Source organism: Bos grunniens, chromosome 17 (genome assembly GCF_055505025.1).
Source record: "Bos grunniens cultivar Pamir isolate PY7600 chromosome 17, Bosgru_T2T1.0, whole genome shotgun sequence".
NCBI classification, from domain to species: Eukaryota; Metazoa; Chordata; class Mammalia; order Artiodactyla; family Bovidae; genus Bos; species Bos grunniens.
Window position 1 is genome coordinate 72,871,343 of NC_141181.1, and position 14,197 is coordinate 72,885,539.

Sequence of the window (14,197 nt, forward strand, 5' to 3'; positions counted from 1 at the left end):
GAGCCCGGGCCTCACCTGGAAGGTCCTGGAAGCCCGCGGGCGCGCATGCGCGCTGACGGCCGAGCGCGCCCGGGACAACTCTGCCTGCGCTCCCGGCGCCGGGCGCGCGGGGCTGGCCCGCGAAAAGCAGCCCGCCGCGCGGCTGCGGGTCCTCCCCGCCCGCTCCAGCAGGAGCGAGTCTGCGCGGCCTCTCTGGTACCCAGGGCGGGTGAAGGGGTGCCGGCAGCCCCGGCAGGTGCCAGGGTGTCTGCGCGCGGGCTCTCCAGTGATGGGGTTCCAGGTGGAGCCTGCACCCCAGGCTCGAGCCCCCACCCCACCCCCCGCCCAGGCTCGAGCCCCGCCGTGCAGAGATGGGGGTTAAGGGGGAGGTCTGGACCGTGGAGTTCGGTCACGCCCTTAAATTCCGGCACGGATGGCCCAAACACATGCAAACGAAGCCTGGGGAGTCCGTGTGACGGGCCCTGTGCCAGGCGCTCCCCGAGGGCGCTCCCTTCCTGGCTCTAGGGGACCAGGACAGTGGCAGGCGGCCCACCGCAGGCGGGGTCACGGGTGGCCTCGGTCCATGGTGGCAAGTCCCCCGAGCGGCCGGCGGGTCCCGAGCGCGGACAGGATGCTCGCTAGGGAGGCCGAGGCACCCCCCCCCCCCACCCCCGTGCTCTCCGCCTGGCCCCCCGGTGATTCTAAGAAATGAATAGGACCCCGTGAATAACACAGTGATGATGCAGTTATTTGCACAGCAGCTTCACATTCTAGCAGCCCAAAGCATGGTAAAAAAGAAATCAGGCTGTTTACTTTCAAATTAAATCTCTTTCCAGGACCCGCGGCGACCTGTGCAGACCGCGGGTTGGGTAACAGCAGCCTCCTCTTCCGACTACCTGGACTCTTGCTGTGGGTTGTACCGCATTTCCCAAAGCTGTTTTGGCAGTAATGCCTATGACCCCAAGGACTCTTCAGCCCAAATGTTACACAAACCCTTCAGGATTCGCACTATCAGTTCAGTCGCTCAGTGGTGTCTGACTCTTTGCGACCCCAGGGACTGCAGCACACCAGGCCTCCCAACTCCCGGAGTCTACCCAAACTCATGTCCATTGAGTCGGTGATGCCATCCAAACATCTCCTCCTCTGTCGTTCCCTTCTCCTCCTGCCCTCAATCTTTCCCAGCATCAGGGTCTTTCCAAATGAGTCAGCTCTCCGAATCAGGTGGCCAAAGTATTGGAGTTACAGCTTCAGCATCAGTCCTTCCAATGAACACCCAGGGCTGATCTCCTTTAGAATGGACTGGTTGGATCTCCTTGCAGTACACGGGGCTCTCAAGTGTCTTCTCCAACACCACAGATCTAAAGCATCAATTCTTAGGCGCTCAGCTTTCTTTATAGTCCAATTCTCACATCCATAAATGACTACTGGAAAAACCATAGCCTTGACTAGACAGACCTTTGTTGGCAAAGTAATGTCTCTGCTTTTTAATATGCTGTCTAGGTTGGTCATAACTTTCCTTCCAAGGAGTAAGCGTCTTTTAATTTCATGGCTGCAGTTACTATCTGCAGTGATTTTGGAGCCCCCTCAAAATAAAGTCAGCCACTGTTTCCCCATCTATTTGCCATGAAGTGATGGGACCAGATGCTATGATCTTAGTTTTCTGAATGTTGAGCTTTAAGTCAACTTTTTCACTCTCCTCTTTCACTTTCATCAAGAGGCTCTTTAGTTCTTTGCTTTCTCCCATAAGGGTGGTGTCATCTGCATATCCGAGGTTATTGATATTTCTTCCAGCAATTTTGATTCCAGCTTGTGCTTCCTCCAGCCCAGCGTTTCTCATGATGTACTCTGCATATAAGTTAAATAAGCAGGGTGACAATATACAGCCTTGACATACTTCTTTTCCTATTTGGAACCAGTCTGTTGTTCCATGTCCAGTTCTAACTGTTGCTTCCTGACCTGCATACAGGTTTTTCAGGAGGCAGGTCAGGTGATCTGGTATTCCCATCTTTTTCAGAATTTTTCACAGTTTATTATGATCCACACAGTCAAGGCTTTGGCATAGTCAGTAAAGCAGAAATAGATGCTTTTCTGGAACTCTCTTGCTTTTTCGATGATCCAGCGGATGTTGACAATTTGATCTCTGGTTCCTCTGCCTTTTCTAAAACCAGCTTGAACATCTGGAAGTTCACGGTTCACGTACTCTTGAAGCCTGGCTTGGAGAATTTTGAGCATTACTTTGCTAGCATGTGGGATGAATGCAATTGTGCGGTAGTTTGAGCATTCTTTGGCATTGTCTTTCTTAGGGATTGGAATGAAAACTGACTTTTTCCAGTTCTGTGGCCACTGCTGAGTTTTCCAAATTTGCTGGCATATTGAGTGCAGCACTTTCACAGCATCATCTTTCAGGATTTGGAATAGCTCCACTGGAATTCCATCATCTCCACTAGCTTTGTTCATAGTGATGCTTCCTAAGGCCCACTTGACTTCACATTCCAGGATGTCTGGCTCTAGGTGAGTGATCACACCATCGTGATTATCTGGGTCGTGAAGATCTTTTTTGTACAGGTCTTCTGTGTATTCTTGCCACCTCTTAACATCTTCTGCTTCTGTTAGGTCCATACCATTTTTGTCCTTTATTGAGCCCATCTTTGCTTGAAATGTTCCCTTGGTATCTGTAATTTTCTTGAAGAGCTCTCTAGACTTTCCCATTCTGTTGTTTTCCTCTATTTCTTTGCACTGATCGCTGAGGAAGGCTTTCTTATCTCTCCTTGCTATTCTTTGGAACTCTGCATCCAGATGTTTATATCTTTCCTTTTCTCCTTTGCTTTTCCCTTCTCTTCTTTTCACAGCTATTTGTAATGCCTCCTCAGACAGCCATTTTGCCTTTTTGCATTTCTTTTCTTGGGGATGGTCTTGATCCCTGCCTTTTGTACAGTGTCATGAACCTCTGTCCATAGTTCTTCAGGCACTCTATCTATCAGATCTAGGCCCTTAAATCTATTTCTCACTTCTACTGTATAATCATAAGGGATTTGATTTAGGTCATACCTGAATGGTCTAGTGGTTTTCCCTACTTTCTTCAATTTCAGTCTGAATTTGGCAATAAGGAGTTCATGGTCTGAGCCAGTCAGCTCCCGGTCTTGTTTTTGCTGACTGTATAGAGCTTCTCCATCTTTGGCTACAAAGAATATAATCAATCTGATTTCGGTGTTGACCATCTGGCGATGTCCATGAGAGTCTTCTCTTGTGTTGCTGGATGAGGGTGTTTGCTATGACCAGTGCATTCTCTTGGCAAAACTCTATTAGCCTTTGCCCCGCTTCATTCTGTACTCCAAGGCCAGATTTGTCTGTTACTCCAGGTGTTTCTTGACTTCCTACTTTTGTATTCCAGTCCCCTATAATGAAAAGGACATCTTTTTGGGGTGTTAGTTCTAGAAGTTCTTGTAGGTCTTCATAGAACGGTTCAACTTCAGCTTCTTCAGCGTTACTGTTTGGGGCATAGACTTGGAGTACTGTGATTTGAATGGTTTGCCTTGGAAACAAACAGAGATCATTCTGTTGTTTTTAGATTGCATCCAAGTGCTGCATTTCGGACTCTTTTGTTGACCATGATGGCTACTCCATTTCTTCTAAGGGATTCCTGCCCACAGTAGTAGATATAATGGTCATCTGGGTTAAATTCACCCATTCCCGTCCATTTTAGTTCGCTGATTCCTAGAATGTCAACGTTCACTCTTGCCATCTCTTGTTTGACCACTTCCAATTTGCCTTGATTCATGGACCTGACATTCCAGGTTCCTATGCAATATTGCTCTTTACAGCATCGGACCTTGCTTCTATCACCAGTCACATCCACAACTAGGTCTTGTTTTTGCTTTGGCTCAATCCCTTCATTCTTTCTGGAGTTATTTCTCCATTGATCTCCAGTAGCATATTGGGCACCTACCGACCTGGGGAGCTCCTCTTTCAGTGTCCTCTTTGCCTTTTAATCTCTTTCCAGGAGGAGCAGCGATCTGCCAAGACCACGGGTTGAACAACAGCAGCATCCTTTTCGGGCCGTGTGGACTCTTGCTGTGGGTTGTACCACATTTCCCAAAGCTGTCTTGGCAGTCGGGCCTGTGACCGCAAACACCCTAAGTGTTGTCAGGGCTCTGCAGTATTCGTGCTGCATCCTCCCCTACAGCAGCATCTCCCTGTCCCACCCCTGGCACCATCCCAGGGTTTTTGGAGGTCCAAACTACGAATTCACACCCTAAAAGAAAACGATTTTAGGAAAATTTTAGTTAGGCAAAATGACACGATATTTAGTAAGTTAGGACCTTGCCCAGATGCGTGAAGGACTAAATGTCTGATTTGAAAAGGATTCTAATATTCTTACTGCTGGTAACTTGCCAAGTAATCCTGAGAATAAATCTTTCAATCTTATCAAGAGAAATGATGAGCTTCTACATGGCTCAGTAAGACCAACAACCAGAAAAGTGGGCAAAAGTGTTAGAAGAAATAATGCATGGAAAAGAAATGCAGCTGCTTCTCAAACATTGAAAACGAAAACCCAACTTCACTTACAAGCAAAAGACAAAGTCTTGCTGGTCTAAGTTATCGTTGCAGACCTTCATCCTACAGATAAAACTCCCAAGGACAGTGTGCAGCTCATGGGTACAAGAAGGCTGGATTTGCAGTAGCCTGAATGACCAGTCCTCCGTCTTCATCCCCTGGGGTGGTGCATTCGTCCACCCTCTCGCCGTGGCTTTGTGATGAGCTGAGGTTGTCCCTTCGCCCCTGGGGTCCAGGCGTGGCTCCAGGACTTGATATGGTGGACTGTTAGCAGGACGACACCAGCCAAGGCTTAAATGTCCTGGCCTGTCTCTGCCTCCCACCACAGCCCTTCTGCTGTGTCCGTGAGTGCGTGTTCCCAGTAGCCGCTGCCATGCTAGCCTGAAGCTCGGATTGGACCATGTGAAGCCTGGAGCAAGGACCGACCCACAAGCCTGTGAGTGAGGGGAAAAAGCAGCTGTGGTCATAAGCACAGAGGATGAGGCTGTGTTACAGGTAGCGGTTGTCCTTCCGTCGCTAGGTCACGTCTGACTCTGTGACCCCGTGAACTGCGGACGCCAGGACTCCCTGTGCCTCACTACCTCCTGGAGTTTGTTCAAACTCACGTCTACGGAGTCTTCCTACATATATATCCCTATGTGAGAAATGTAAACAGGTCCATACGACTTGTTCACATATGTTTAAAGCAGCACTGTGCGGAATTACCAAAAGTTGGAAGCAACCCACATGTGTATGGATGGCTGACTGGAGAGGCAAAGTGAGGAAGACCCTGAAAACGACATGTTCATCCGTAAGAAGGAGTGAAGGGCTGGCACATGAGTGAGTCTTGTCAACACTACACTATATGAGAAGCCAGTCACAAAATACCACGTCTATTTACAGGAAATATTTAGAAGCAATATAGGAAATACTTGTATTTATGAGTAGGAAATATTCAGAAGAGCTCAGTCTATGGAGACAGAGAGCAGACAGGTGGTTACTTAGGGGTGAGGCGGGGTGTGATAAAGGGCATAGGGTCTCTTTTTGAGGTGATAGAAATGTTCTAATAGAGACGATGGTGATGGCTGCATGTGTGTGGCTATTCTAAAAACCACTGAATCGTACATTTTAAATAGGTGAGCTACATGCTATGAGAATTTTATCTCAGTAAAGCTGTTATTTTTTAGTTAAGGGAAATATGAGATATCCTCATATGATGAAAAATGTTCTGTATCTTTACAACAAAACAAAACCCAAACTTAAGAACAGAATAGCGAGGTCCTTTCGTGTACTCGGCCGTGTCCCACTCGTGACCCCATGGACCACAGGCCAGCAGGCTCCTCTGTCCATGGGCTTCTCCAGGCAAGAGCACTGGGGCGGGTTGCCATGCCCTTCTCCGGGGGTCTTCCCGACCAGGGACTGAAGCAGAGCCTCTCGTCTTGTGCACCCGCAGGCGGATTCTTTGCCACTTGAGCCAGGCCCCGACGAGTGCGCGTTTCACTGCACGGGAGCCGCCCAGCAGTCTGTCACCACGAATGTGCCCCATGCCCACCTGTCAGCAGCGTATGAACGCTCCGGCTGCTCTGCAGTCGAGGGATTTTGACTATTTTCTTACATTTAAGATACTCTAAGAGGCATGTGTTATTGTGGTTTTAATTTGCATTTTGTAAATGACTGATGACACTGACCATCTTCTCTTTGTGCTTATTTTAATTGCCATCCATGTATCTGGTGAAGTGTCCTATAAAACAAGTTACTGAAGGACAAAAATTAAATTTCACAAAAACCAGACGCTTAAATTAACACAAAAATAAGATTTAGAGAGGAAGAACAACTCAGAAACGACTTGCCACGCACATGAGGACGGGGTGCCAAAGCTAATGTGGAGAGACGACGGGCAGGTGCCCCCGGCCCGGGCCGTAGCGCTGCCCGCAGCCCGAAGCCCAGTGTGGAGTGTGCTCACATCGCCTGGAGGCTGAGGCTGGGAGGCACCCAGGGCAGTCGGGTCAGCACAGGCAGGGGGTCCCTGCCCGGGAAGACACAGACCCCGTGCTTTGCCTGCAAAGGAGGCCAACAGGTGGAGGGGAGCTGAGGAACATCAGTGGGCAGGTGGGAGGTGAGCAGCATGGTGTGAGGGGTGCGGGAGGGGAAACGGACAGCGGCAAGGGGCCGCCCGGGGGCGCAGGGCACAGGGGTGGGGCAAGTTTCTGGCCTTTATGTATTCAAGTATCTGTTCTGTCCGTCACCGCCTCCTCTGAAGACGTTAGTGTACCTGCATGAGGCGCTCTGACGCTGTCCCCTGGCTTCCGAGGCCCCTTCCCTTCTCCCTTTGGATTTCCTGTTCTGGAGCATTTTTATTGCTGTGCCTTCAAGGTCACAAATCCTTTCTCCTGCAATGTCTGCTCTGTCATCAATCCCATTCCACGCCTCTTTCATCTCCTCGTGACCGTTTTTCATCTGTAGAAGTCTGATTGTAGCTTTCTTGGCTACAGTCTTCTGCCGTCACTTTTCGAAATAAGGAACAAACAAGTGTCATAGTGACTGTTTTAATGTCCTTTTCTGCTGGTTCCGACATCCGTGGAACTCCCGGGGCAGTCTTGCCTGAGCAGCCAGACTGACTCTTCTCCTCGCTTTGCCCTGAGCTCCTCCTTTGCACGCCTGTTGATCTTCGTGTGGAGGCCGGACATCATCAACTGTCCCTTGCGCCATGTTGGGCACTTCTGTATTCTTACCGATCCTCTTGAACTCTGCAATGTAACTAACTTCTTGGAAGCAATTTAGTCCTTTTGGGTCTTGTCTGTTTTTTGTTAGATGGATCTGGAAGTGTTAGTTGCTCAGTTATATCTGACTCTTTGCGACCCCAGGGACTACCGTCCACCAGGGTCCTCTGTCCATGGGATTCTCCAGGCAAGAATGCTGGAGTGGGCTGCCATCTCCTGCTTCAGGGATCTTCCCAAGCCAGGGATTGAACCCGGGTCTCCTGCATTGACCGACGGGTTCTTTACTGTCTGAGCTACATGGGAATCCTGGATGGATCTGGAGCAGGCGGATCTAATTATTCTCCAAAACGGAGGAAGACTTCCCGAGTCCTCTTCTGCCCCAAGCCTGTGAGCTGAGTTCTAGTCCAGTGGATAGGAATGGACACCACACGCGGCTCTGGGTGCCAACCCTTTTGGACGGTTCTGTGGCCATTTCCTCATTGCAGGAGCACTGATTCACACGCAGCTGGATGTGCAGAGGCTAAGCTCTGGGGTTCCATCCTCGGAGCCTCCTCCTCTCCAGGGCTTGGAGCTTCCTGGGCTCTTGGTGCCACATCAGGACTCCAGGGTCCTGCTGGGCCCTGCCTCGGCTTCCCCTCCTGGTGCTGCGGCTGGCGGGAGTTGGGCAGTCCCAGACTCGCCTTATTTCCCACTTCCCAGGGACCGCTGTCCGTTCTGGTATCCGCTACCTCGTGTACTCCACCTGCCTCCTTTGGTGTTCCAGGCAGAAGGGGCAGTGTGGTCCCCGTCCATATGTCCTGGCTGGAAGCGCACGTTTCTGACCAGTCTCCCCGCTCCATGGACCCTCTCTTGTCTGAGCAGTGGTTGTCAATATAACTCTGACTGTCAAGGATTCTTCGAGGGAACGTGTGTGAAGTGCTGCGACTTTGCCTCCACGACCCTGGCCGGTCCTCACAAGCATGTGCGTCTTCTTAACCTCGTCTCCCTTTGGCAGGCTCGAGAGGGAGGCCCAGGTATTTGCTGGTTTGGGTCCCAGGCAGGCGTTCTCAGGCCGTGTGCGTCCTGTGACTCCCGCAGCCTGGCTTCTGGGGCGCCCTTGCCCAACTGCAGTGTGTATGCCGGCTTTGTCGGGCACGCGTGCGTGCCTGCTTCTCTTCAGCCACATGACTTCCCAGTGAGACAATGGGATGACCACCCGGCGGGGAAGCAGCCAGGTGGGATGTCAGTGGCCAGAACCATCAGGCCTGCTTTCCCGACGCGAGCACGGACAGACACGGAGGCACGGACGGGGTGCGGCACCAGGGAAGGAGCTGCTCAGCCCTCAGCAGGCCGCCAGTCTCTGTGGTCTCAGCCGTCTCCTCCCGTTGGTCAGCGCTGGGCGTGCCGCCTAAGAAAACCCTGATGTCTGTGTTTCCTGATTTCCGTGGTGCCTGCAGACAGAACCCAGGACCTCTGCAGCTGGCCTGGGAGATGTGGATGGGCCGGCCCGCCAGCTCATGAGATGCTACGCGACGCTTCGCATGGAGGGGCCGAGGGTCAGGTGACATCACGGATCCCTTTCTGGCTGTGCCGTGTCATCACTGCCCATTTCAGGACAGGGGTCCACGGTGCGGGGAGGGCCTGGGAGTTGGAAGGAAAAGGCTGGGGAAGTCAGGAGCATTTGGTATCCAATGCGTGTCCATTTATTTTACACTTACAAAAGAAATCACCCACCCTCTGCCCCATCCCCCAAAAAACAAGTCTCTTTTTACAAACATTTAAAAATTAAAACCAAATGAAGATAGACAAATTAATTTCAGTACAATTATTTTTCAATGTAGCTGTCATAATTAGAGTTTAAATTTCCTACAAGTGACCAACGTCCAAGTGACTTATAGGGAAATCCTGATTATTGGCCATTTACAAGTTAGCAAATTCTAGTACAAAAATAGTCCATGTGCTGGAATAGGCTTTCCTTTTACATAGGTCTCAGGTCAGTTTACTGACCACATAATCCGCGTGCGTCCTGGGGCTCTCTCTTCACAATGGCTCATTCATTGTAGCTGAAGCAGCCTGGTGCCCCCCATGGTGGTGGGCCCGGTTCTGGCTGGGGCCGTGCTGGAGATGGCAGGCCCAGGCAGGCCGTGCTGGCCCCGGGGCCGCAGGCAGAGCCCAGCTCCGCTTCGGGCCTGGAGGGCGGGGGCACTGCAGGCAGGGCCACCCCCTCTGTGGGGGCAGCAGCCTGGGACGTGGCTCTGTGTGCGATGGCCCGCCTCCCGCGGTCTCGGTGTCCCTGGAGCCCAGCGAGGGCAGCCGTGGGCCTTGCGGTGGGGGCAGGCGGGCAGGCTACTTGTCCCGCAAGAGGTCCAGCTGCTCCTGGCACTCGGTGAACAGGCGCTGGAAGCGGAGGTTCTGCCCGATGACCGGCAGCAGCTCCTTTAGCAGGTCCCGCTTGCGCAGACCCTGCGGGCACAGGAAAGGCGGCTGAGGGAGCCATCTCACCGGGAGGTGGGGCGGCTGAACAGAGGCACGGAGCAGCAGGTGCGGGGGTGTCCCAGGAGGTCCTGCTCGTCTGGGCCCCCTGTGGCTGCTGGCTCAGGCACCGCTGGTCTCTGCACTCACTAGTCAGTGGCCAGAGGAGCCTGGCCTTCCAGGCGGGATGGCTGCCAGGGCAGGGCCCCTGGAGGGGCAGCTCTCCAGGGGCCCAGGGTCAAGCCCAGGCAGAGGAGGGGCCTTGGCCTCACGTTCCGGGGTCTCTGCCTTCAGCACTTCCTACACCCCTCCTGCTCCCAGTGCACGAGCACCACGTCTGCCCTGGCCCTCGAGCGACGTGCACTGCCAGGCGGGGTCTCCGTCCACAGACCTCCGAGGAGCACGGCTGCTGAGAACGGAGAACCCCAGCGGGCAGTGCTGACCACTGCAAGAGGAGGCCCGGGTGTTGCAGGGGAGCGGGGCACCACTGCCCACAGAGGCCTGTGGACGCCAGCACACAGCCCGGCATCCACGTAACAGGTTCCACAGGAGACACAGATAGTTGAAGAAAAAACATGGGTACATTTCACACAGTTAAAGGCTGAAAGGCCCCACTGAGGGCTGATCAGGTAACGCGGAAAAGCTGATAAGCAGACACGTTGGAATAAGACACAACACTTTCAGATAAATGGCGGAAAAATTCTAAATATTTCCAAAGACTAAGAACATATTACCTATAAAGGAAAACATGCCAAGATTCACAATAAAGTTTTTTTTTTTTTTTTTTTAACCACATAGTTCGCGATTATCTTGGTTCCCGAGCAGGGATTAAACCTGGGCCCGCATGGAGTCCTAACTACCGGACTTCCAGGGAAATCCCTGGTATTTTTAATACTCTGGAAAAAACCTTGCCTACTTTTTAATCCAGCTAAACAGTTATTCACATAAGAGGTTATCATAAAAAATGTTTCATTCAGGCTTGTAACACCTCAGAAGGGTTACCCCAGGAAAGATCCACTCTGAAAATGTTTTAGGGGAAATACTCAAAGTGAGAGGAGTGATGGTACAAGGCATATTATCTTGCTAAAGCTGATGCTTTAATACATCTTCAATACGAACATACACATAAGAAAACAAGAGACACGAATGGCTTGAACTAGGTGATAAAAACAGCCTGTCAGATCATACAAAAGCTGGCCACACCAATGCTGGCAAGAAATACACAGGTGGGTACACAGAAAGGCTGAAAGTTAAAGATGGAGAAAGATATGTTGCTAAATAATAAGTGCAGTATTTTACAATTATCAAGTAATGTAGACTTTGTGACAAAAACCATCACTGCAGAGTGTGTACAAAGATCCCCAGCACATGCCGCACCACCGCACCCCCGCCCCGCCAACCGTCTTGGGCAGCAGCCAGACACAGCTTATGGCCACTTTTCCGGTCAGGGACACAGGTCCTGAGATGGAGACCTCAATGGATGAGGCTTCCCTAGAGGGCCTGGCAGGACAGCTCAGGCCCCGGAGGGCGGCTGCTCCGTGCCCACCCTCTGCTTATTGTCTGCCCCACCACCCCCAATCACCACCCCGTACACGTGGAGCTCTGATCTCTGACGGCAAGAAACCTGGGGTCCCCGAGGTGCACTGGGAGCTTATATCACTCACTTCCCAATATATAAAGAGCTGTTGCAAACCAATAAGAAAAACAAATGACACCCAAGTATTCCAACAGGAAATACAAGTGGCTCTTAAACACGTGAGATGATGTTGTCCAAAGGAAGCCTCCAGGGGCCCGTGGCCCCCACACCATCGTGGGCAGCACCCTCCAGCTGCCTCACCTCCTGGGGACCAGTTCCACGGGAACGGCCAATTCTCACCGAGAAACTCAGCAAGAAGGCGGAGGGCTCACACTCAACTTACCCCCACCCCGCCCCCAACATCCAGACAAAGAGACAGGAGAAATATTTTTTTTTAAAAAGGCGTCAATTCAGAAGAATGCTGGGACTTTCCTGGCGGTCCAGTGGTGGGGACTCTGCACTTCCAATGCAGGGGCTCAGGTTTGATCCCTGGTCAGGGAACTCAGATCCTGCAGGCCATGCAGCGCGGCCTCTGCAGGATCCACTCCCTGCCCTCAGGTCACACCCCGCTCTGCTGACAGTGTTCCGGCCATGGCAGCCTCCAGGGCCCAGCTGGTGCCCTGCCACCCCCACCAGCAGACCCCCCGGGTGCCCCGCCCCCCCCCGCCCCCGCCCCGCAGACTCAGTGGCTCACTCGCCCAGGTCCGCCAGACCAGACGGCGCCTCACTGCTGACAGACGCAGGGCAGAGGCCCCCGTGGTTGTGCTGTGAAGGCCTCCGCCAGGACGGGTGGGCATCGTGCCCTCACTGAGGCTGGGCCCCATGGTGGAGAGGGGTACCAGGAAGCTCTCACAGCACCCTGGCTCAGGCCTCAGCCCCACCTTCCTGCAGAGGTGGGAGAGCTGCACCTACCACCACCGTGGATTCCCACTGGCTTCCGGTGGACGTGTGAACCGGCCCCAGGAGGTCCTTGCATATTTCCCGGAGTCGGTATTCAAACCCTAGTTACAGAAAACACAGAACCAGGCACACGTCACAGAAGGCCAGAAAGCCGAGCCCAAGCCAAATCACCACGAACGCAGAGCCCAAGGGACCACCGCTCCGTGCACCACCTCCTGCGGCCTGCTGTCTCGGCTCTGGCCCCGACCTGCCCTCTCCCTGGACACAAGCGCGTTCCGGCATGGGCAGGGCTGCGGGAGGAGGGGTGGGCAGGGGCTCTGCTGGAGAGGGGAGGGGGGCAGGCGCGGGTCAGGGGACAGGGGTCCTGGGGCAGGGACATGGACGGGCCCTGGAGAGCTGGGCTGAGGACCATGCAGCTGCTGGACGGGAGGGGCTCGAAGGAGGGAGATAGCTGCGGGCCTACGGGGCTCCGAGGGGCGGGGGGCGTGGAGGCTTCCGGGAATGACCTCCACGTGTACCCTGCCCCAGCCTTTCTGCTCACAGCAGGGCTGGATGCCGGCGGGGCCGCCACCTTGCTGAGCAGGCTGTGGGCCCTTGGGACGTCTGGCTGGGGCGGGGCCCGGGGGCCAGGGCTCACCTTCATTCACGAGGTACCGCGCGTACAGGAGCAGCCAATGGCGGTACTCGTGGCTGGAACGCAGGGTGAGCGCCGCGGCGACCTGGCTCTCCAGGTAAGCCAGGGTGGTCTCCTGCTGCACCACGTGAGGCACGGAGAAGAGCCGGGCTGCCTGCCGCCCCGAGCTGCAGGCAGAGCACGGTCAGCAGGCTCTCGGCCAGTGGATCCCAGGCCCTGCTCCGCACTGCCCAGCAAGCCCACTGCCTGCCTCTCGAGCGACAGGGCCACGCGCCTGCTCCCTGAGACAGAGCCCGCCCGCAGGGCAGACGGCAGTCCAGGGTGGGCCTGGCAGGGACCGCATGAGCACAGCCGCCCTCGCCCAGCACCTACGTGGAGGCGCGGCCCTGGACTATGGCTAAGGGTCCGGAGCACAGCATGGCGTCCTGGGGCGGCAGGCTGCTCCTGAAGTCTGCACACTGCGCCAGCGAGTCCTGCTTGTCAGAGACCAGGTTCCTGGGGACACAGGGGCAGTGTGGGCGGGCGCCCTGCACGCTCGCAGGGGCTTCCTGACGCAGGTGCTGGCCAGAGGCCAGGCCGGAAATGCCGGCAGACAAGCCCAGGAACGCTCAGGTGCCCCCCGGACGGGACCCCAGAGAGCGGACGCAGGAGCGCAGGCCCGCGCAGGCCCCGGGGCGGCGTGCTCACCACGCGGACAGCGACGGGCTGAAGCAGTAGGCCTTGCCGTCCGACAGGTTCATCACGGGGATCCCATGCTGCGTCAGCAAGACCTGGGACACCGTCATGTTGCTTCCTGGGGAGACACGTGGAAGGTTCCCGTGTGCCTCGCTCGGCAGCGGGGCCCACAGCCTGCTCGTCGCCCGGCCGGCAGGGCCGCTCCCAGTCCCGAGGGCCCCGCGCACACCTGCCAGGATGGAGTGGAGCGACTCCTCCTTCACCACCACCTCCTGCCTGTGCACGTCCCAGACGGACAGCGTGGCGGCGGCGGTGAGCGCCATGACGTAGGGGCCGGTGCAGTGCAGGGTGGAGATCGGGGACGGCAGCAAGATGGGGGGTAGGAGGCGGCGGCCGCAGGCGGAGAATACCGACAGCATCCGCTTCTCACAGGCGACGCACACCACGTCCCTGGGGGCGGGGGCGGGAGTCAGGGGCCTGCTGGGCCGGCTCCTCTCCCCAGGCCGCCCGGGCTGTCCTGGGCTCACACGAGCTGCCCTAGGAGCAGGTGTCCAAGGACCAGCGCCCAGACAGCGAGCGCCCGTGTCCCGGCCAAGACGAGCCAGAGCGGCCCCGAAGGGCTCTGCCCAGACAGGCCGGGGTGGGGCGGGGGGGGGTGCGGGCCATGGGCACTGTCATGACCCCTCCTCCAGGTGGCCACAGGGGCTCTGGGCTGTGCCTGGCGCTGCA

At 54.8% G+C, this 14,197-nt stretch overlaps 1 protein-coding gene across 4 annotated transcripts in view; it reads right to left on the reverse strand.

Annotated features, from left to right (window-relative positions):
* Positions 1-8,891: 8,891 nt before the first annotated feature.
* HIRA (histone cell cycle regulator) overlaps positions 8,892-14,197 on the reverse strand; it is a 45,591-nt gene continuing 40,285 nt past the window's right edge. For all 4 annotated transcript variants that reach the window (XM_086349204.1, XM_086349202.1, XM_086349203.1 and 1 more), the window contains 6 exons: positions 13,698-13,918; positions 13,481-13,586; positions 13,166-13,288; positions 12,797-12,960; positions 12,172-12,260; positions 8,892-9,674 (listed from right to left, as the gene is read on the reverse strand). In XM_086349204.1, coding sequence (XP_086205330.1) covers positions 9,558-9,674; positions 12,172-12,260; positions 12,797-12,960; positions 13,166-13,288; positions 13,481-13,586; positions 13,698-13,918 — 820 coding nt within the window. In that variant the 3' untranslated portion in view covers positions 8,892-9,557. The remainder of the gene's footprint in view (positions 9,675-12,171; positions 12,261-12,796; positions 12,961-13,165; positions 13,289-13,480; positions 13,587-13,697; positions 13,919-14,197) is intronic.